Source organism: Condylura cristata, unplaced genomic scaffold (genome assembly GCF_000260355.1).
Source record: "Condylura cristata isolate star-nosed mole 26May11 unplaced genomic scaffold, ConCri1.0 scaffold00004, whole genome shotgun sequence".
NCBI lineage: Eukaryota > Metazoa > Chordata > Mammalia > Eulipotyphla > Talpidae > Condylura > Condylura cristata.
This window is the reverse complement of record NW_004567105.1, coordinates 3075282-3098976: the sequence shown is the minus strand read 5'-3', so window position 1 is coordinate 3098976 and position 23695 is coordinate 3075282. Positions and strand designations below refer to the sequence as shown.

General features: G+C 51.8%; 1 protein-coding gene across 1 annotated transcript in view; it reads right to left on the bottom strand.

The window, feature by feature from the left end:
• The window catches only part of MKL1 (megakaryoblastic leukemia (translocation) 1), a 148132-nt gene that overhangs the window by 8461 nt on the left and 115976 nt on the right, over nucleotides 1–23695 (bottom strand). The window contains exons 7-11 of the mRNA XM_012735117.1: nucleotides 8527–8582; nucleotides 6283–6358; nucleotides 5286–5447; nucleotides 1867–2042; nucleotides 1319–1450 (exon numbers count right to left, since the gene is read on the bottom strand). Of these exons, the coding sequence (XP_012590571.1) occupies nucleotides 1319–1450; nucleotides 1867–2042; nucleotides 5286–5447; nucleotides 6283–6358; nucleotides 8527–8582 (602 nt within the window). The remainder of the gene's footprint in view (nucleotides 1–1318; nucleotides 1451–1866; nucleotides 2043–5285; nucleotides 5448–6282; nucleotides 6359–8526; nucleotides 8583–23695) is intronic.

The following is a 23695-nucleotide window of genomic DNA, read 5'->3' as shown; positions in this document are numbered from 1 at the left end:
AGCCCTGGACTGTATGGTCAATGAGGGCCCAGCAGACAAGAAGGACCAGCAGCACAAGCTGGGGAGGCCCAGCCCTAGCTCAGGGAACAGTGGCGGTGTCTGAGGGCAGAGCTGAAAGCCCCTCGAAAGGGTGCAAGATGGAGACCTGAAGTGGACCAAGGCCGGGGACTCCGCCAAGCACCAGTGGGGAACTGGAGCAAAGATTTGGGTAGAGGGGACCTAACAAAGCAGGTGGCAGGTGAGAAATCCAAAGGTTCACGGTTTTGAACTTTGGCAACTGCAGAGAAAGAAGCCCCGTCACGGAACCCCCAGTCAGGTTCTGGCCCTGCTGGGAGGTACAGCAAGAGGGGAATGCACGCAGCTGGCAGACGCTCACATGGATGGAGACAGGGCGTGGCACACCCCATGAAAGGGAGGACAGAGTCGGGGGAACTGTGCCAATACCAGTGGAAAGCAAAAGAGCAGACGGCGGAGTCTGCAAGGGGTCAGAGGTGGACCGGGGCGGGTTTGACAATGGGAACTCTGAGGAGACATTTTAGTTCCCTGCCGGCCAGGAGCCACAGGGTGGAGGCAGTACAGGAAAAGGGGAAGCGCAGACACCGCGCGCACTGTCGGACGTGGGCGGGCAAAGCAGCCGCCAGCTGTGTGACGTGAATGGGCCTAAGGGAGGAATTCTGGGGGGAAACCTTGACTGTGCTCAGTCGGGAGCAGGCCACAGAGGCAAGAACGGTGTGGCTGACGGGCCGCTCGCTTCCCCAGGGGCCTTCCTGCAAGGATGGGGCATAGCACTGGAGGGCACCAGGCTGCATCCAGGCTGGGAGTGGTAGAAGGGGAGGGGCACAAGCCAGGGACACCGAGCCCAGGGTCGGTGGAGCTAGAAAAGCCACAAGACAAGGGAAACGGGCGGGCGGGCGGGCGGGCAGGCACAGGTCCCGCCACAGGGCAAGGCACGCCCACACGTGCCGCGCAGTGACCGGCTGTGACCCTCCTCCCCAGCGGGTCCCACGGCGACAGGTAATGGTGCCCCTTGGGTTTTTCAGGTCTTGAGGACAAACGCCCGACATGGCCAGTTCTGCGACCATGCTGGTCACTGCACTCGGGCCTGTCACCTGTGGAGCAGTTCCGTCTGGCAGCGGACAGAGGGAGGCAGGAATGAGCATGGGGAAGCCCCGTCCGGAGGCAGTCACGTGGCCTGGGGACAGCCAGTGTCCCCAAGGAAAACAGGAGGAATCCACGTGGCCTCAGTGCGCGCTGCTCAGTCCCGGGAGAGGCCTCTGGGGCACAGGCGAGGGCGGGCGCAACCAGCAGCAAACTGTACCTTGATGAGCGCGGGGGAGGGCTTGGCGGCGGGGGCAGCAGTCCCGTTGGTGAGGTTGGGCGGCAGGGGCGGCTGCTCTGCCAGGAAGGGCGCTTCTCCAGAATCCAGGCCCACCGGGAGCTGAGAAACAGCCTGGAAAAGGAGAGGGGCGTGAGGGTGCCCCCCTTTCCCTGCCCCAGAGGCCTAAGCCCGCTCCCTGCCTGCCCACCACTACTGTGAAGGCACAGGCGCGGGGCGGGGAGGCAAAGGCAGGCAAGATCACTGGTGTGAACGGGCACAGGGCCAGCAGGCTGCTCCGAGGGAAGACCACGGCACAGGCCAGCGTGCTCCTACTGCCAGGCGCCCCACTGCGCCCTCTGGGATCATGGGCGCTAGGGTAGCGAGATGGCCCACATCTCCCTCCCCACCCTGCGGACTCCCGCAGCCTGTGCATGGCCTACTAGCCCAAACCCTGGCTTTCTGTGCCACTTAGCATAAGCAAGAGCCCTCATTCTGGTCAGTCTGGGGTCTTGGGGGGCAGAGGGAACACTGGGAGTGGGCAAGCTCACCTGAGTGGCAGATACGGGGGTGGCGCTGGGCAGTGGCTCACTGACGTGGGCTTCCAGCGGCGACGGCACTGAGCCCGGGGACTCGTGGCTGGCAGGCTGTTCAGGGGATAAGGCATCGCTGCTGTCCTCGTCGAAGGAAGAACTGTCCGCCACTTTGGGGTAATTCACCTGGCCCACTGCAAGTCAAAGCCAGGTCAACGTCTACCTCCGGCCCCAGCAAGTGAGAAGGGCGGCCATGCTCACAGCTCAGACTAACCCAGCAAAGCTTCTGCCTCTGGGTCCCCAAGTCCCAGCAAGGGAGACCAGTAGCCAACCCACTTTCTGGGTCCAAAGTAAGTCCAGGAAAGCTGATGAGCATGACCCAAAACCAAGGCCAGGCCCAGGAGGCCACCAGCGTGCACCCGGGGGGGCTCCCCCAGGTGAGGAAAGGACTGAGAGGACCGCTCTTCGGCCTCCAGCGTGTAACTGGCTGCGTCCTGTCTCTGAAGTCAAGTTCCGCGCTCCCCGCCCCCCTGCTGTCCCTGCTGCCAAAGGCTCACTGTCTGTCTCATCGCGTGGCTGTGCTGACCTCTTCTGTGGGCCCTGCGACAAGGGGCCTCGGGAGTGCACCAGGGAAAAGGGCGCCTGCTGGCACAGTGACAGGACTGCCGGACACCCAGGACTCCAGAAACTCAAGCAGGCCGCAGAGCCACCAACAAACACCCCTGCTGCCACTGCGCCTGCTGCCAACACCGGGCTGCAGTGAGTGGGGAGGAGCAGGCCCGGCGTGGGACGCCAGGACAGAGGGAAGGGAACAGCGGCAAGCAGGACATTTCCAAAGACTCATGGATGTCAGGGAGGAGGTTCACTGACGGTCTGTCCTCCACACAGAGGAACTGGGCTGTGGACAGAGGTGAGCAGCTGGCCACGCTCAGGAAACCTGCTGTGGCGTTGACTCCACAGAGAGGGAACTCTCCCAGCACACTCCCCAGGGCCGCCGTGACCTTCAGCTCCCTCCTCCCTGGGAAGAACATACCTGAGCCTGTTCCACCGCTGGCCTGGCCCGTAGTGGTGGTGGAGCAGGTGTGCCCGCCTGGCCGCCCCGCAGGCTTGCCGCGGCGCTCCCCTGGTCTGTCCTGGGGCACACGGCAGTGCCCATACCTCCCCAACCCCTTCTGCCCAGCAAGGGGACCTGCTGGGCAGGGCCTGGCCACAGCACCCGGATGGAGGGGCTGCAGCTCTGCCCCCGTCAGTGCACCCTAAGGAACCCCAAGGAGCTGTGCCTGGAGCCGCCACAGAGTGGCCAGGCGTGGGCTGGCAACAGGATGTGGAGGCTCCGACCCCCCGTAAGTTTACAGTCTAGTCCCCACGAGCACAAAGGGGAGCTGAGGAGAGGCTCAGGGCAGACCTTCTGAAGGAGGCTTGACATGAGCCTCACAGATCAACTGAGGTAGCCTGGGGCTGGGGGCTGGGCAGAGCTGGGTGCCGATGGTCAGCGTGCAGGGAGCCAGGCCACTGCAAAACTCCCCTTCTCAGCAGCCCTGAGCATAGTCTGGTCTCCCTCTTCCAGTCCAACTCTTAGCCAACAACTGGCACACCCAGTTTTGCCGCCTGCCTCCCCTCAAGTCAACCTCCACCTCAGCTCTGGTCCCATTGCCGCCGCCTCCTCCACACTCCCAGGTCCTCCACTGCAGCTCAAGAGCCAGCTCCTCTTCTCTCAGCCCAAAACCCTTTTCTCCCCCCATGACCTTCTGAACATGTGGATGACACTTGCTGACGCCACAGCCTTACTCCCACGTGACCTGGCTTCTGCCGGCAAATGCTCCTTTCCCTCAAGTCACCAAACGATGACCTCACTGCCAAACTGAGTTACTGCCTCCTCTTCCGTTCTCCTCAGGGCGTGGCAGCCAGCCTCAGGGCTGCCCCCATGCTACCCGCTCGGCCTGGGGGGGGGTTCCTCTGTACTCTCTCCACTTAGCAATGTGATGCCCCCCAGGGGGCCCCCCCACAGCACCATCAGTGGCAGCTGCCCAGCCCCCCACTCCCCAAACACGGAGCCTGGACAGACACTGACGTAGCTGCTATGGCTGCTGTCAACGCATCTGCAAGGAACAGCACGGCCAGCCGGGCAGCAACCCTCCCATGAATGTCTGGCGCCAAGGACTGCACTGGCCCTCCATGCCCTAAGTAAGCTGGTGAACTCTCCTGCAAGCCAAACGCCCCATAGGGACACCCTGGGCCACAGCCTTCTACTTCCGCTCCATCTGGAGCCAGACTCGGAAACCGCCTGTTTCTGTGGAGACTCGCAGCAGCTAGGTTCCAGGAGGGCAGTGCTATGCTCTGCTCATCTTTATGACTTCAGCAGGGATGGGCACGCTGCCAACTCTCAGCCAACATCAATCGTTGGCTGGCCTGAGAAACCAGAACTGACTTCAGCCCAACAGTAGGCCGGAACTGGGTGCTACCGTGGCCTCTGCTGAAGACCTGGGCAGGAAACCTCATGGCTGAGGCGGGACAAACACAGAGCAAGGCAATGTGTGAACAGGACTCTGATGTGGTGGGATCGAGGGCCAACCGTCTACGTGCAGCTGAGCCCCTGGCCGCACGCGGGGGTCGCTCCTGGGTCCCTCCTACACCCTGCCAAAAGAGTGAGCTCCTCCTACAGTGGGGGACTGAGCTTCCCTCACTTTGCTCAAGGTACAGGCAGGGATATGCCGAACAGCCTTGACCAGGGGCAGGTGCCGGGCCCACTGCACAGAAGGAGACACATCTATTCCGACCAGGATCGAAGGGAATCAAGTCCAAGCACCCTGCACTCTGGCCTGAGGCCGCCCCACCTCAAGTCTTGAGGCCCCTCTTCCAACTCCACCTGCAGCTGGTCCCCCCACCCAGCCCTGCATGCTGGCCCCACCTGAAGCACACGCCCTTCCCCTGCAGACACTTCAGCTGCCATTCTGAGCTGCGTTGCCTCTGACCTAGTGCCCACCCACCGTCGCTCCAGTACAGCTTGAGTCTCTGTCCGGCTGTGGCCTGCTGACCTGCGTGCATCTGCCCAAGGGGTGAAGCCTGCCCTGTGAGGATGTGGGCCTAGCACCTAGCACACTGCCTGATCAATCAGGATTTGCTGAGTGAAATACCTGTGGCAGGTGTCAACTCCCAGGGAGCTGCACAGTAGGAAGAGTAAGGCGCAGATTTGTGACACTGCCACTCTACGTGCTCACACACTGATGCCAACATCCATCTGCCCACTGGGAGGAACTAAACCCTGATTACGGATGCTCAGAGGCCGTTATTTAGTTATTAAGACAAGCCACTGACCCTTAAGGCCACATGGGTCCTGCCTCAAGGTAACTGTCAGGCTTTCAAATGCTGCCCCTTGGCTTCCCCAGAACCCCTTGCCTCTGCATCTAGCCCACACATGGGTGGCCAGGGCCACTCACCTATGATAGCCTCTTTCAAGCTGGACTCCACAGGCAGGATGTTCTTCTCCACCAGCTCCATGGGACCAGGCCTCTGTGCAATCTTCTCGTTGAGGTCATCAGCCAATCTGGCTCTTTTCAACTTCAGCTGTTTGGCCTGGAGGGAAGGCTCAGCCGAGGTCTCTGCCCATGGAGAGGAGGGTGGGGGTGGGGGGTGAGGATGAAGGAATGGACCTGGTTTTGCCTTGGGGCTCCAGGGGCCATAAGAAAGCCAAGTACCCTAGGCAGATAAAGTGGCCTAGCTTGAGGTTTCACCGAAGGGGTCACCACTGTGGACAGTATGTGGTCATGCACAATGGTCAGCAGGCACAGACCAGCTCTGAGGATTCTGAGGTGGAGCTATAGCGTGAAGAAGAGCACCAGACATCAGAGGCGTCTCCACCTCCCCTCAAGCCTGCTATGGGACTAGGGTGATTCACCTCCCTGCTCTGGGTTTCAGTGTCTCCATCTGCAAAATGTGGGGTTCAGACCAGGAAAATTCTCTTTCAACCCCAAAGATGGCTCCAAACTAAACCCAAAAAAGGGCAGACTCATGCTACTCTCTGCGCCGGACTGCTCCGCCACTAGAACGTGGAGAACGGGCATGCTGGGCCATGCAGGGCATGACCAGGACGCTCCCACCGGCCCGTCACAGCAAATGCTGAATGAGTGAATGGAAACAGCAGAAATGCATTTTGAAACCAATTTTGGAGGACAGAAATTCACAGGGAAGTATGAGAGACCCAGCAGCACCCAACAGTCAGGAGAAAAGAGCCGTCAGCCAAGAGGAGGCGAGTCTGTCCCTGGGATGCCCTGGTGCCAGGGCGGCTGCCACAGCACTGCCACTGCACTGGCGAGGGCTCTGCTTGCCAGCTCCAGCTGACACAGTGATGAAGAGGGAAGGAGAACCGTGGGCAGTCAGCGGTGGAACAGTGAGAACCCAGGTCTAGACGGAGGATCATTTCTAGTCTTAACACACCTTCTAGAATGTGCATCCTGACCAGCTCCGATCTCTCTGGCCGGGATCGAATCTTCCGTTTCAGATAGTCTTCCGTCTATGGAGAAAAAAAACACCCCAAGTCCCTCAATCCAGGTCACAAGCTTGCAGCACACACAGCGTTGGCCACCCCCGCTGCCCCATGGTCTCAGCCCACAACTCCAGGGCTGCAGGGCTGGCAGAGGCCGCATCACATCCGCATCACAGCTGCACTACCGAGGCTGCCAGGCACCTGTCAAGACCCTTTGTCTCTGCCTTGGACTACTGCTCTTTTTCGCAAAATAGATTACTTTTACTACAATAAAGTACGTAATTATCGAAGAAACTTTGGAGACTTCGAAGGAAAAAGAATAGTATTTTTTTAATCACCCACTGTTAGAATTTTGGGATATTTGTTTCTAATCATTCTTCCACAGAGAAGGTGAGTTTAACTTTGCAGGGCTGTCATCATACCAAGTGTAACTTTATATCCTGTTTCAAAATTTTTAGCACTGCATGATCTCATGAGCATTTCCCACTCATTTTGAAGAATACCAAATGGAACACTAGTTTTGAGACACGGTGTCACAGCTCTAGTTTCTTAAAATCCAATGTCCTAATTTTGCATTTCTGAGACTCCAGGAAGCTAAACCATCCCCTCAGCTCCCACAGAGCCACCCCACTGCCTGGCCAATATTATAATAAGCGTGTGACCCCACTGTGTCTGACTGCAGAGCCTGCTCGCAACTTCTGTACCAGCACTCTCCAGAAGCCTAGCTCAAGACCCTTTGTGGGCAGCACCAGTACAGACAGGACAGGACAGGGCAGAATGGAAGAGGACAGAATGAAAATACAAACAGCAGAGCGCACTGCTTGTAGTAAAGGTAAGGTCTTGTCCCTGCGGGGGTGTGCTGCCTCAGGCCTCCTGGGAAGCAGCAGAGTGTCCGCCCCAGGGCGGTGCTCAGTGCTCCAGGAGCTGGTCCAGAGAGGCCGTGGGCAGGGCTGGCCCCCACCCACAGTGAGCAGTAGCACTGCCACGGCTGCTGAGAAGACAGGAAAGGCGCTGGACACTGAGGTCTTCATGGCCTAGGGTGGAGGCTTATTTTCTGACCATGGGAAGTTCTGAACAGCAGCCAGGCAGAGCAGAACACAGTACCGACTAAGAGAATAGCTGGGGTCCACAGGCCAGCAGCCTTGCCAGTTACAAGTTAATCTCCTCAGCTGCATCTATAAAAAAAGGACAGTAACCCCTCATCTGTAAGAACTGATCATAAACAAGAAACTGCTAAAACCTCGTGTACGAACGTGCTCATAAAATAGCAGCTGCTGCTTACTTTTTAAGAGGCAGTCTAGGCATCGCTGCCAAGCCTGAGGACGGGTGGGGGCACAGGCAATGTCAACCCCCCAACCCATGTTCTCCAGCCCAGCAACTCAAACAGGCAGCTCATGACTGCGTTGGCCCCAGTACCCAAGACCGCATCTTCCCACTCTGAGGAATATTTCCCTTAGGGAAAATTTTATAATAAAAAGATGACAGTAAGAAAAGCCTCAGAGGCATGTAATTCAGAGTCTCTGAAAAAGTGTGGGTCTTAGGGAGCCCCAGCCTATGATTCTGCCTTTGGGGAGCTTCTCTTCCCCTGTCTCTTATGTGAAGTGAAGAGAGCAGGAGAGAGAAGCATATTCTGGCGACTTCCCCATCTCCACCCACACTGGGCAGCAGAATATCCCCTGAGGCCCCTGCGGGAACTGAAACTGATGGGGACAGGGCAGCAGGCCAGGTGCTGCAGCATGAGCCTGGCTCAGATCCAGGCCAGCTTCTGCTTCCACAGCCTCAGCAGACACAGGGAGGGGGCATGGGGGAGACAATACACACAGAGACCAGAGAGGCCCCTGGCCCTAGACTGTCCACCCTGGAGCAGTGGGCAGTGCCGTCACAGAGGAACTCAGCAAGCACTTCCTGGGCTGGCGGTCATGTCCCAACATCTATAAAAGGTTAAGTGGGTGTAACGATGGGGAAAGAGCAGTCTCCAAAGCAAGGCAGAGAGGCCTGGTACATGAGAAGAGGAAGTCTCCTCGACTGTGCTCCTTACCATCAGGCTGAGAGGTGGCTGGGGGTAGGGGTAGGGATGAAGCAGGAAAAGCAGAGCCCTCTGAAGCCAGGGCTGACGCTGGAGGCATGCTGGACTCAAAGGCACACAGGCCCTGAGAACGCACTCTGGCCGGCCCTGGAGAGGAACGGTGCCTTACCCTGGCCCGCTCCAAGCTCCTTCTCTGCTCATGAAACGCAGCTGGGCTTTTCAAAGCTGTTGAGAGAAGAACCATAAGAGAATCACTTTACATTGAAAGAGCACTTCTACTATTATAATTTACAGTGAGAAGGCGCCTTAAACTCAAGTTAATTTTAGCAGTACTACTAATAGCAGCTGAAGTGAAGAAGAAAAATGCACCTGAGCAAGCATTCAACTTCATGGCTCAGCTCCCCCATCAAAACCATTTTGGTTACTTTCTTCCTACAGGAACAGCCATGGCCTAGGCGTGGGCTCTACCACCTGTGCCCACGGAACAGACCTCAGAAAGTGCCCAAGGCCTGTTGCTGGCAGCAGCCTTCCCCATGGTCAAGCCCGAGAACACCTGCTATGCCTCAGCGACACCTCCTGCCGGGAGGTGGGCACCCAGGAGAGGGCAAGTCCTCAGGCCAGGCCCCGCACCGCTTCCCCTCATCGGGATTACAAGTGACCAAACTGTGGAAATGGGGCAGTTAAACCAAAAGGACATGCAGACACTCAGGGGCCATTTCCTTCTTCACTTTGGCTGCTATTAATAGCAGCAGCTAAAATTAACGTGAATTTCATCTCTAAGGACTAACAGAGCTTCAGTGATGGTATGGCTGGCCGGGGTGCACTCGCCCATCAGCTGACAAGCAGGACTAGCCACAGTGAGCTAGCCCAAGACGCGGCTCTACTGGGGGGCTGCCTCTGCCAGACCATGCCAGACCATGGCGCTCCATGAGGGCAGATGAAAGCAGGGTCCTCACAAATGCAGCACATGAGGACAGTTTTCTTGTGAAAAACTCGGCTGTGAGGGGGAAAGATGAGCTAGACACCCTGAAGCTAAAGGGGAACCAGCCTGACTCACTTCAGGTGGGGAAGCCAGCAATTAAGGGAGAAATGACAGGACTCTGGTCAGTTTCACTTCTGCTCCCAGAATTTCAGAACAGCTGTGAAACTGTGTGTGGAGATAACTTTTGCCAGGCTGCTGGCTGTGGTGGGAGGTCAGGGGCAAGGAGACGCTAAAAGTAGCAAGCGCACAGATAGGACCCTATCCTGCCCAGGCCGCTGTGCTTCCTCCTCGCACCCCACCCCGTGGAGGCTGGGCCTCAGCACAGCACCCCAGAAGAAAAGTTGAAATGTCTTTCTTTTTAAAACATTTAAATTTTTTAGGAAGATTTTTCTAAACTTTGGCATAAAAAAGAAACCTCTTTAAAAGATCTGCTGAGAGCCTTCCCACCTTCTACCAGCAGGGGGAGCTCTAGATTTAACCGCTCAACCCCAAAAGAGCCAGCCCAGCTTCCACCCAGCGTGCTGGGGCACTCCAGGGCACTCGCTAGCCAGGATGTGCAGGCTCCAAATGGGGCGGGCCGCTCGGGGCACCCCAGTGGGTAAGCACAGCCCCTGCTCCTGCTTCTGCAAGGTAAAGCTGGCTCAAATCCAGGTCAGTCTCCAAAAGCCCTGATTCGCAGGCATCTGTGCTGGGTATGAGGCCCAGCAGGGAAAGGAGCATACAGCCTCACTCTTGCAGAGTGTATCACATGGGTGAGGCATGAAGAACAGAGTCCAAGGGAACACACCTTGTCCACCTCACTCCACCCCCGCCCTGTGTGCCTGACCCCTCTCCACAGCGCTCGATCGCTGACATCCTTCACAGTCAAACTCGCATCTCCTGCCATCAGAACCACGTCTGTATTTGGGGGGCAGGGATTAGTCTATCGCTTTCATTCCTGCCAGTATCCTTAGCTCTGGGAGTACCCAGCACGTAATTCACCCAATAAATGAGTGAATAGTCTGCAGGATATGAATACAAAAGTGCACACTAGCCACAGGAAGAACTGGATTCTCGCAGTCGAGGTCCCAACTCCACTAGAACCACCCACATGGTGCTCTTCTACTTCAAGACTTATCTTCTGAGTGGAAAACCAAGGCCCACCACCAGGGAGCTATGGCGTGGGCGGCGGCCTTCCAGGTCTCCTTTGCTTCCCACCCTCCCTCCAGAGCTCTCGCAAAATCAGATGAGCATGAAAGTGACCGGAAGTGAGCAGCGCTGCCTGTTGCGGGCTCCAGGCAGCACACAGTGATCTGGGGGATTCAGGCCCTCTTCACACCAAAGCACAAGGGTACAGTCACAACTCCAGCCATCTGCTGCCTTGACAACCCCTACAGGCTTTCCCAAAGGGTGAAGACAAATCCGAGTTCTGGAAATACAGTCCGCAAAGCACAGAATTTTGATGGGAGGGGAATGTCCACATCATGTGCGAGAATGCCACACCATAAATGGGGACAAGGCACAGGTGAAGTGGCTCCCTTCTTAGTTCCATGGAGTTAAGGAAATTTAATACCAAGCGCCTGTCTATGTGGCGGGCAATGCTCGACATAATTTGGGCATGTTTCTAACATGATATTCCTAATGATTCCATGTGACAGGTACTGATAAGGAAAGGTCCAGAAAGGTTAGGGAGGGGCCACAAATGGAAGTTAGGATGACCATCCTTCTCACCCTAAACGTCCTTTTCAGGCCTCTGGTAGGTCTTTTAACCTCTTCAGTAAGAAGAAAGGAAAGACCTTCCTGGATGAAGAGGCCTCAATGGCACACCCTGCTCACACTGAGGGCTGTGTGCAGGCACCATGGACAGGTCAGCCCCACCACACTCCTGAGCACAAAGTGGTATAGGAGGCTCAGAAGAGATCAAAGTGACCACAGGCACAGAAAGCCATGGTTCAAAACCTGGGGCTCACCATGGACCTAAAAGGTCAGCCTTTACTAGAAGCCCAGCCAGAAGGGCAATGGAAGGCCAGAGGAGTTTTTTAGCTGCCCAAGACCTGGTCAAGAGAACTGGAAATGGGCGTTCAAAAACCGATTTCAAGTCGAAGGTTACCAATCTCATGACGCTCATTTTCTGACACTATAATCTCATGGCTTCCTCTTCACAAGGTTTATACAGGCCAACACAATGCTGGGCTGCAAACAGTAGCCACAACACCATTCCCTTTCTTTCTTCACCTGAACCTCTGACACACGTGTGGTCTCTCTCCATCTTTGAAGAGCCCACTGTGTGCGGCTGCTTTTTCCCAGTTCTAAATCCTGCTCTCTGGTAGCAAGTTCGCCTTTTTCAAAAGTGAAAGAATCGAGCAATGACCCCATTCCTTCAAGGATGGACTTGCAGAACTCTGGGCAGGTGCTTTGCAGGCCCGTATGGGGTATCCAGTGCTCTTGGCACCCTGGGCTGGGGTAAAGAGGGCTCTCATGTGTATGCCCAGCAGCTCTGCTAAGAGCCACAGCTGTGGAGGGCAAGCTGGCACAGGAGACAGAGGGACTGGTGTTCACTCAATCAAGAACTCAGAAGTCAACACAAACTCCCTTGAAAGTCAAACGATCACATTAAATTTAGGTCCTCAAACCTGAGCTTTCCCATCAGCAGCCCTAGACTGACTTACACACGCAGGCAAATGAAAACCTAGTTGCCCAGGGTGGTGCTAGAAATGCATCTCAGCAAGGAATGGACACAAGGGACCATGACGCCTCATTTCCTCCACATTATCATCAAGGAAAATTGAATTTAGGTGTCTGGGTCTGAATGTCACTTTATTAGGTGGTGACATAATAAAACAGTGGTTTCTACTCTGGCTAACAAATATGCCAGGACCTCCCCACCAACCCTGTACTCAGAGGATCTCCAAGGCTACCCAGAGCACAGCTAACAGACCCATGTCGTGCAACAGTCCACACAGCTCCCCTTGCAGGCAAGATTCCTGCTAGATTCTTCCTCTACCTTGAAAGCAGTGGGCAGACAGAGGACCATTCTGGAGGTGAGCGTGAGCATCGGAGCAAATATTCCTAACAAGTCCAGAGGGAGCCCACACCAACCCACCTCCCTACCAGGAACAGGTCCCAAGTACGTAGGTACTATGCTCGGTCCCGAGAGCTGGATACACTGATGGGCTCCTGAGCCACAAATACAGCTCATGGCTTGGTCAGGGAAATGTCAACCACAAAACAAGATGGTCTGGAGTCACAGAGGTCATCTCTAGTGGTAGAGAAGACAGAAGCAGCAAAATGCATCAGAATGCAGCCTGAGGAAAGAGTGAGAACCAGCCAGGTAGATCTTATAGAGAAAGCCCCCAAGTGAATGGTAAGAAACACCAAGGGTAGACAAGGGAGGGAGCGGGATGTCCTGAGGTAGAGGAGGAGCAAGAGCATGAAAGGATGCATGTTCATGGGACACCAGCAGTCTGAGTTCATGTTGGGGATAACAAGCCTCGAAGGGGAGACAGGGCCCGCCCATGACAAGCTTGGTTGTGCTTTTGTCGGGAAGATGGAGCAGACAGACTATATTCTCTATCCTTCTTACTAAGTACAACTAAGAACTCTGGACATTGCCTACAAAACCATCCAAGTAGGTTGTGGAAAGTGGAGAGAAGGCAGACTGGCGAAGGACCTGGGGGCTGCAAGCCACACACAGGTGAGCGCCCCGAGTTCCTGTTTTGTTCCACACATCTCAGACTTGGAGCTGAAGACAACAAACACCACTGCAGGCAGACCAACAGAGCCCCAGCAAAACCTACTCTTGTTAGGCAAGGGCCAGGAAAAGGGAAGCCCACCAAGAGAAAACATTGGACGGTAAAGCTCTGCTCCAGCCCAACACCACTTAAAGACAATGGCCTCAACTGCCCCCATCAGGAAGGGATGTATGGGGTACAGCGTCTAGCTTTTGACCCTCAGCAGGCCTAAGGAGGCACCGGTACTCTCAGCCCAGTCTGATGCTCCTGGCCTAGTCCAGGCAGTGTCAGGAAGGCCAAATAAGACCCAGTAGGTCATCCCCGGCAGTGGTGAGGCAGCCTCCCTCCCTACAGAAGTGCCTGCCGGTAGGGCTCCTGAAGGGTCAGGACTTTCAACAGGGCCCAGGAGAATGAAGAGCATTTCCCAAGAATATAGGCACTCGCGCAACTAAAATAACATCACACCTGAGAAGATCAACATTAATTCAGTCACATAATCTAATTTACACTTCACATTTGACTTCTCTGTCTCCAAAATGTCTTTCATAGCAATTTATTTCCCCTTAATTCGAGATTTAATTGGCCTCTTTAGTCACAATCTAGAACATTGTTCCTGCCTATTTCTGTTTTTCATATAACACCGACTTGTTTTAAGTATCTAAGCCAACTGTCCTGCAGGAAGAACACCCTGTATTCTGAGTTTGTCTGTTTCCTCATGATTAGAATTAGGCTAATCATTTTGGCGCAAGATGGCTACATAGGTGGGATGTACTGAACAGCAGGAGGCACATGAGACCGTACTGTCTGACCACTGACAGCGCTGAAGTCTGAAAGCTAACACCAGATACCTCACCTCCTAAAGGTAGCCTTCCCCCTTTGTAACTCATACATAAGCTGCTGAGCGACATACTGAGGCCACATGAACACCTTGCTCCCTGACCACTATACCTAGGGACCTGGGCGTCCGCTGATGAGCTCCGCCTGAAATCGATGAGGACCGTGCTGGCCACTAGTGACTAAGAGAGCACTTGAAAGAACAAAATGGGGTGACCAAGTGAATGTCTGTACCATCACACTCTCAACAGGGTATACAGGAAGAGCAAGCTGGGCAGGGTGGGAGAAGAGTGTTCAGTGTGGGGTATGCTGAATACGAGCTGAGACATCACACTGAGAAGAGTGGAGGTGGGTGTGAAGTGCATGTGTCTGTGCAGGGGCTGTGTGAGAGACAGCATCTAGAGATCACATGATACACAGAGACAGAAGAAAATACTTTCCAGACTGAATTTTAAGAGAATCTCAGAATTTTAGGAGGGGTGATAAAAAAAAAAAGGAGACACGAGGTAGCTCGTACAGGTGGGGGAGGCAAGGCTGTTGTCAGGAGTAATCTTTCAGAAGAGGTTTGGGTAGAAAGAGGTGCTAACAGTGGCGCAGATCCAAGAGTCTCTGGATGTGGCCAGTGGTCTCAGAGATATGCCAGTGGGTTGTTGGAGAGAGAAACTATGACAACAGGTTGAGGAGTGAGCGGCAAGGAAGTGGAGTCACACCCCAAGAGGTGCTGATGGTTACCCCCTTGCTAGCTCATCTCCCAGCATCCATCTGACCACTTGTGCCAGAAAGGGTTTTAGCTCTGAGGGAGCTCAAACTCATCACACAGCAGTGGGTAGCACAGGCTATGAATGCACAGCCCACGGAAGAGAACGACAGGGTAGAAGGATTTTATATGTTGCAGTCTGGGGAAGTGAGACCTGCAGGGGCGGGGAGGGAGTCCTGAGTCATCTGGGAAGATGAAGGAGAGCATCTTCCAAAGTCCCGGTAGGAACCTGCCTGAGGGACAGGAGGCAGAGCAGAATGAAGGAGATGCCCAGGAGGAGCTGCAGGGAGAGGAAAGCCCCGCAAGGCCTTCCAGGGCTTTGGTCGCTATGCTGTTCAAAAGTGAGTGGTCCTAGAGAAAACGACTTCCGGTTCAGCCTCAGCACCTCCAAAAGGAGGCACACATTCTCCCTCCTTGCCCTCTAGCCCTCTCGTAAAGGGACAAACATAGCTATAAAGGGCCCCTCTGTATCACCAAGCTGTCCAAAGTAAGCAGGGTCTTCTGCCATGTCCCCTGGCCCTAGGACAGAAATCCGCTGCCCAGCTCCAGGCAGCACAGCAGCTCTGCCAAAGGACGGCCGAGCCAGCACAGGGCCACAAGAGACGCAGGTGAGCAGGCGTCTCCCAGCACTGGCAACGGTCACAAGCTGTCTCTGCCCGTGTGTCATTTGCAGCAGCCTTGCCTCACTCAGACACCTATCATCAGGGTCTGGCCATATGGACAGGGCCACCCTTAGTCAGAACTCCTGGGAGAGGAGAATACAACAGCACTGAGAACAGAGGCCCCATGCCAGCCGCACCCACCCAGTGGAGTAGGAACCGAGGCAGCAGTGATCCTGCCCACCTGTGACCCTGTGACTAAGCAGGGTTCTCTTGCTCTCTCCTTACTGAAACTGTCCTTTTGAAATGTTAAAAAAAAGATGTCTTAGAAATGCGGACTCCTGGGTTTGGGTGTTTAGTAAGTTCGTTGAGAATTCTGGCTCCACTAAAATGTGAAAGCCAATGTTTCCCAAGTTGAAAAGGCAAAAAAAAAGGTGACACCACAGATGACAAAAGGACTCGTATTCTGCCCATTCTGCACCCCAGGGACTAAGTGTCCAGGGTGTGCAGCCAGCAAGTACTTGACCACTTAACAGCTTGACTCAAAATGTTGCCTGCTGGCCAGGCGGGAGCTCCCAGCTTGGTGAAGTTCTATCCCCTGAGCCCCTTTCAGGATCATTGCTTGGAATCACAAAGCATGGATTTCTAAGTTTCTTTGAACCGGCAGGCTAGTGCCTAATTCAATGGGGGCACCCTGCTGTTATGACCAAGGTCTCATTAAAAAGCAGTGAGAGAAACTGAGTCACTGGCTCAGCACAGGAAAGGGGAGGGACACTCACATGCAATGAAGACTAAAGTGCAGAGGCCGGCTGTGTCCCTGATGTGTAAGGGCTCACGCCAGCACCAGCGGCGTCTCTGTGCTCTGGTGTCCCGCTCCACACAGAGCAGCACTCTCCACCTGGGGCACACGGTACCAACTTGAGAGTATCTATGCGTTCCCAGAAATTGTGTGCTCAATTTTGGGTCCTTTCTAGATAAAAAATTAAAGGATGTGTAAGGTTTTCTAAGAAGTATCAATGACACAAAAGAAACCAGAGCCTTCTGCTTTACCTATGAGCTGGCATGAGTGATGGGGCAAGATACCCATGGCCTGCAAGCCTGACAACCAGCAGAGAGAGGAACCGCAGCTCAGCTCGGAGGGCTGGAAAATGACAAGGCTGCTCTCACCCCATCAATTTTTCCCTCGCCTCATGCTTACCTCAGGTCCTCACTTCACCTTACCTCACCTCACTACAAGCCCTGATCTAATATTGCTTCCATTTTCAAACTTGAAATTCTGACAGAAGTACAGCGGGCTATCATAAAATTCCCATCAGGAAGAACCTTAGATGATCACCTTCAGGAAGCTGGAAGGCCTGCATTGGATTTACCACTGTCTTTCAGAGGTGGTGTGGCTGTGGACAAGTCCTAGCACCCTGTGAGTCTCGGTATCCTTGCCCCAAAATGGCCATTGAACTCCTGCCCTCAAGATTCGCGCTTGAGGGAAAGTGAAAGTGCTGCTGTCTCCGGGGAAGTGCTGTTGAGCCTGCTCTTGAGCTGCTAGTTGGATCTCAGTGTGTGTCATCCTCTTCCTGAAGGAAACAGCAACTGCTGTGAGTTCACTGAGTCTGACGTCCATCTTTTGTCTTTGTTCTGAACTATCATAGCAAACTGCCGACAGAAATAGCCTGCGACCAAGACCAACAGCCAGAGTTGTAGCTCCAGTCCCAGGAGCTGGCCGTGACCATGAAAACAGAACTAAAACTGTGAACCAAAGGGAGCTCGAACTGGGGGTTGGGGGTGGAGGTGGCCTGTGGGGTTGGGCCACACAAGCCGAGGCAAGCAAGGATCCAGACTGACAGAAACATGCTTCCTGCACATCCTGTTTTGGTAAGCAGGCCTGCCACCACCCCTGGGCTGGGCTGTCACCCACACCCAGGCCAGCAGGAGGGCCAACAACCAAGAATGCACATAAAAAGCAGAATCGTGGATGCTAAATCTCTTCCTTCTGGGGAGTGCAAGCTGCTCCAGAGTTGCACACCCCTGGGCCCCACAGGTGGTAGGAGACACCAGGAGAAAGGCCAGCACTCAATCTTATGCATATCAACTGGCACTGTGAATTCCGAAAGGTTAAAATTATCAGGGCTCAAATATTTTGAACTTGGCCTTCCAAGTTTCTCTTGGACACAGATGCCAACAATGCTTATACCTGGTTTCCACACTTTGTGCCAGTCTAATTCTTATCCAGATGACTGTCTCTCTCTCACACACACAAAAGCTGTCACCTCTTTTTGAAGTCTCCTAATCAATAATACTTAACTTCATCTGTTTAGATACAAGTTCCAAATCACCTTTGCCGTTCTGCAAACAATATTCCATAAGACTGAAAAACTGTAAATTACCACATCATCAGGAATCTGTCATGCCTCCCATCAAGGGTATAATTCTTTAGGATTTGTATTGTTTGGGTAAAATTAGTGAGCAGCTTCCACAAGTGACTTTATAAACTCCTTTACTATTCTGAAAAGACGCTGGCCTTGAAGACTTCAGATATTTCAAGAACTAATTATTACACGAAAGTGAATACCTACTACAAGACAGGAAATTGTATCGAGAAGTCAGAGAGAAAAGACTCTTGGTGGCTTGTTCAGTGGAGCGCTCTACTGGATCCTCCCTGGGGCTCTGCAGTGACTGTACCCACAATGTGGACTCACTCCAGAGTTCTCTACTCAGGTTTGCTAGCAACTTGTCAGCGTGAAGGCAGAAGCACAGCCTGCAAGAGCAGGGAGAGATGGGAGTGGTGGGGCTGCTCAGAGATGCAGCAGAAAATACCAGGGAGTGCTGCGCCCAGCTGGTCTTTTCCTCGGAGAAGTGAAGATTCCTGTGTGTCTGTCTTCTGGGGCGCATGACTGACACAATTTTCTCTCAGCTTCAAATCTAGGGATGAGGGGACCCACAATCTTGGTTCCCACACTTTGTTTTACTGTAGTGTTCCTAAATGCCATTTAAAGTTGTGACTCACCCTCAATGAGACAGTCACATTCCTGTGCAGAAGATGCACAGTATTTCAGTTTCAGTTAGGTGGGTCTCTGGTTCTTGGGGGGGAAAAAAGGAAAGCAAAGAAAAAGGTTGTTTGTACACCTGAAACTAATGTTATGTCAAACATCAACTGTCTAGTATGTCAACTGTATCTCAGAAAAAAAAGGAAAAAGAAAGATCTTTTATCTAAAGATAGCTGTTTCTAAAGAGTAAAATGGATCCCAATGAAGTTCATAAAGGAGTCTCTGAAGAGCAGCATGAGTCTGAGGACTAGATCAAGCTGTAGCAGCAGGCAAACCCGAGGGTCCAGCCACCTTTCCTGAGCTCCTACCAGAAAAAAAGAGATATTGGTCAGACCACAGCCACACTTCTTTGATGCGCAGGGACAAGTTAAAAACTACAACACAGAGCTGCCAGAAACTCCCAGAGGACTGGAGAAATGGGAAAAGACCAAGGCCCAGGCGCCAGTCTCTCTCACTCCAGCCTCCCACCCAAACTCATGATCTACAAGTGCCTGGGACATCGTAATACTTCACTGAAATACAAGTGACATTTCTACGAAGTCCACCATTCCATCATCTTAAAAACTGTGTAAGCTGAAATGGGGGCAGAGCCATTCTGCCTTAAAGCAGACCCTCATCTACTCTGGAATCACCACCATGTCCACTGATAAAAGTTTCCTGTCTCCTAGCAGTGGTCTGGCAATTTGAAAAACTAACAAACAAAAAAAGTATTCTTTCCAATCCAGCCACCTGATTTGTTTTTTTGGTTTGGGGTTTTGTTTTGTTTTTTTTTTTCCCATTTTAAGAGAGATTAAGAAAGAAGCAAGCACTGCCATGGAGAAAGCAAGCTAACAAGATGATAGTCCTGTTAAATACAGCTCAAGGAGTGAGTCTTAACTAGAGTTTCTTGACTCTTAACAATTTCAGCATTTTTTTCAATCTATAGGTACATAGAAAAGTGTTAAGGATTTTGTTTACTGAAGCATAGTTTCTGCCTATTCTCAAACACAGGTGTTGACAAAACTTAATGAGCTAAATTAAAGTAGCTGTCACAGACCCAGCTAATGCTCCTCTCACTTCTGAGGACAATACTGCCCACACTTCAAATCCACAAACAATACATATCTCATCTCTCTCCAACCTAATGCTGTGGGGTAGGTAGAGAGTTAGTACCCTCATTTTGTAAGAATGGAAGATGAGTTCAGAAACGTTAACCAATTTGCCAAAGTCACATTACTCCTGAGTAGCAGAGAGACCTAAAACACTGTTAAATGCGCTAGCCACTGGTCACATATGACTACTTGGATGAAAATAAAATGGGGAAATTCAGCTCTACACTCAAGCTAGTCATATGTCAAGTGTTCGAGACACACATGCCTGGTGTTAATAAGTAGAATATTTCTACTAAAAGTGCTACTGGACAAGGCTATTGTAGAGACTAGCTCTTGAGTTCATAGTATTTATAGCCTGGACTGACAGTGGGGAAGTTAAATCAGTCTTCTCATTATAAGAAAATCTAAGGCTTCATGGGGTTGGTTTATCTTCTCAAAGGTAACTAAAACTTAGCTTTAAAAAGTTTCAGCAGGGCCCTCCTTGGTGGTGCAGCGGGTTAAAGCTCAGCACTGAGGAGCTTAAGCCACTTCCACATGAGTTCGATCCCTGCCTGCCCCGGAGGAGATCCACACGGTACAGCAGACCTCTCCTGACCCGCCCGCTGCTCCCCTCAGCAGTGGACTTCCGTCGATCTGCCTGTTCTGCTCCCCATGGTGTCTCTGGTGAATCCACCCTCTGCATCTCTGGCCTGTACCCCAGTTCTATATGAATAAATAAATAAATCTTTAAAAAAAAATGTTTTAGCAAAATGGATGTGAGCCGAATGAGTCAGAAAAGAGAATCCTGAAACTCAGTTTGCACATCTGGTGAAGAATGATAGAAGTAATAATTCCCTAATTACAAATAACCAAAAACAATTACAAAGAAGAATATGATTACTAAGAAAAGGAAACACAGTAATCCATTCTGACACTTCAGCCATAAAATCACCTTTTGTCAGGGTTTAGGGGTACAGGGCTGTTACATAGGGGCCCACAAAAATGACAGGTTAGATTAGCTGTGAGGGCTACAACAGGGCCACACTGTGTGTGCTCACACCACTGGCTGAGGTGTGACAAGGGGCTCAAGCTGTAGATCTGAAGGGTTAGGGAGTCAAGCTGTGCTGAAGCTTATTAAAAAGACAGAGCTGCAGAACTCACACTTTCCATTTTCAACATGAGTGAGATATTCTGGGCCTACTTCAGACCCATGACCCAGCCCAAACTAGCAAGCCAATGTGTTCATTTTTTCACTCACAACGTATCTGCACACCTTTCGGGTGGGTGGGATTGGAGAGTCTACGGGACTGACACTAGCTGGCTGCCTCTCTGGGCTGTTGCCCTCACACTCACTCTCTGGATTCTCTCAACCACTGCCATGTGCTGGCTGGGTACACAGGAACAACATTTAATGTGGAAAAACAAACTTGCTCCACCTTTCGATGCTTGCCGACAGAGTTTTCTACTGCGCGTAAGGGAGAAGAGCTGAGCGCCAACCACGGCCTTAGAGTACAGTACAGCTACGCTATGCTGCTCAAGGATTCCCAACACAAGCACAAACGGCTGAGAAGAGACAAATGAGGCTATTCTCTCAGATCCAGAAAGGTTACAGGAGACTTTTCCCTCATTTGGCTGGGTCAGGAGAACATCCACATTTCCTTTAAAAGGCTATTCCTCTGTAGCAGCTCTCACTGCCAGAACATTTTTCTTAATTTTCACCTTAACCTTATGACTTTATACACCTTTAAATGTCAAAAAGAAAGGCTGTGGGGGAAGTTCTGTTGAGAACAAAATGTGTACCACACATGCTCCATCTCTTCTACAAGTCTCTGTCCTGAACACAGCAGCATTCCTTTCCTAAAATTTGGATTAAATACCAGCTTCCTAACTGTGTCATCTCACCTCTCCTGCAAGACATGCAGAGCTTCAGAAAGTACTAGAGAAAATTCAGAGCCTGGACTATGTAATTCCCTGCTATCTGGCACTTTGCAGAGTTTAAGTAGTGTTAAATTTGAGACATATGTTTACAAGATGAAAATGGAGAATTCCTGGAAATGGTCTTATTTAAAAACACATCAGAAACCGACCTCTATGTGCCATGTTTAGATGTTATGAACAGAGGGCCTAGAGGTGTTTAGGGACTGGGAGATTTTTCGAGTTCCTGAACTCGAACAATGTGTAGAAACTGGTCATCCATGAAGACTAAGCACCGCTGAAGACATGTTGTCCCACAGACAGGATGTCAGAGCCAAGAGCCAGCCTGACATAGGAACTGGGTAGGAGTTCTCTGCCAAATGAGGTGGGTGAATTTTTCTCCCCAGAACTTGAAAAGAAAAAATAAAAAGATGAAAAGACTCTGATAAAACATATCAATGATGGCCCTCCCTGGTGGCACAGTGGGTTAAAGCACAGTACTAAGAAGCTAAAGCCACTTCTGCATGAGTTCGATTCCCTCCTGCCCAGGAGGTGAGCCACATGGCGCGGCAGACCTCTCCTGACCCGCCTGTTGCTCCCCTCAGCAGTGTACTTCAGTCAGTTGGCCTGTTCTGCTCCCCACTCTGTCTCTGGTGAATCCTCTCACTGCCCCTGCATCTCTGGCCTGTTCACCAGTTCTGTAATACATAAATAAATAAATATTTTTAAAAATAAATATATATCACTGACATGGCAGAATACAGACATGATGATAATGACCAGTCCCCTGGCTTAAGGACCCTTGCTATATCCTGTTGTGCCATGAACTTAAAATTATAAAGGCACTTTTCAAAAACTCCTCAGGCCAGCAAGACAGGAATGGAAGTGGGCACTTCATATCAGATGTTACTTTTTCAAGTCTTTGAATCTCCAATAATCAACAGCAACATACTGATCTTTTACAATCCACCTCCAACACTGCTCTTGTTTTCTTTGAAAGTCGAGAAAGGAGGGCTGGTGGGGTTGGCAGGTGAGGAGTGCGAGGGAGACAGGGTGTAAAGATCACCACATCAGTTAGGGAAGTGGGTAGAGGGGTGTGGTGAGGAAATAGGGTTTTTCAAAGAGGGGCGAGTTGGCAAAATAAAAAAGAGCCTCATCTTTGGGAACTAAGGACTCTATTTGTGAGTCATCAAGTATGCAGATAAGCAGAGAATGTCACATCTGAAATACTTCCAGGCCTCAATATTCTCTCTCATAAGCGAGGAGTGTTCTACCTACTTTCTTCACTAGCAAAGCTAAAAGCCAAACTTAGTGTGAGGGGAGACACCATATTCTCACAGAAGCACCTTATTTCTATTCCGATATGAAGGGAAATAATTCTTACTTCATTGATTGCGAGATCAACCGAAGCATAAAATTAGAAATGCAGAACATTTTAAAACCTGGGCTCCTGACAGAATAGGAATGTTTTTGCAAATTCCATACCCAGAATTTCATCTTTGCGAGAATGGTATCTGTTTCTGTCTGTCCCTCATACTCATTCTCTCAGCACTCACATGCGCGCACACACACAATTTTACAATTAGCTACCTTCCTTCATTTATTCAGAGCCAGGCATTGGAGACATAAATAAGATACTTTTTCAAGGGCTCCCAAGTTCGCAGGACACTCAAGCAGACAGCAGCAGTAACTGAAGCATCACTTGTCTTAACAACATGGGACATTACACAAGCAGTGCTACTAAACAAGGAAGAAACATTCAACACACCTACTGAATTGTCATCTCGGCAGTGTCAAGTCAAAGAACAACGCAGCCAAGTGCCCTTATGTGGCTTTTACATTCTGAGCACGGTACAGGTCCTGAACAGCAGTGTGCTCTCAGAACTAGCACTACCGCTGTGGTCAGCACCCCACCCAAGAGCGCTGAGTTGCCCTTTACTTTGTGTGTGGGTAAAGTTTAGTTACCCAAATAAACTGATAAACATCTTGAAGGCAGGCACCAAGCCTCATCTATTTTTAGCCCCTCCAGCACCTGGGACCACCCTGGACACAGAACAGCACTACACAGCCTGTCCGTGGTGACAGGGACAAGCAGAGGAGAAGCTGGCTAACTTGTTCCTCTACAAAGTTCTGCAGATTGGCCGAGCTGGAGCATTCTGTGAAGTACAACGCTGCCCCATGTGATGAAATCACCAGTTCGCTGCCAAAATCACCAGTCTGCTGCTCTCTACAACACTTTAAGGGTGGTGTAGGGAGTCTTTCACCGAAAGCCAGAGAGGAGGGCAGTATAACAGGTGTGGAAAAATGCTTTAGTAGCACATTACAGCAAACAAAACATGCATGTGTATAGTTTTAGATAGATAGATAGATAGATAGATAGATAGATAGATAGATAGATAGATAGATAGATAGATAGATAGATAGATAGATA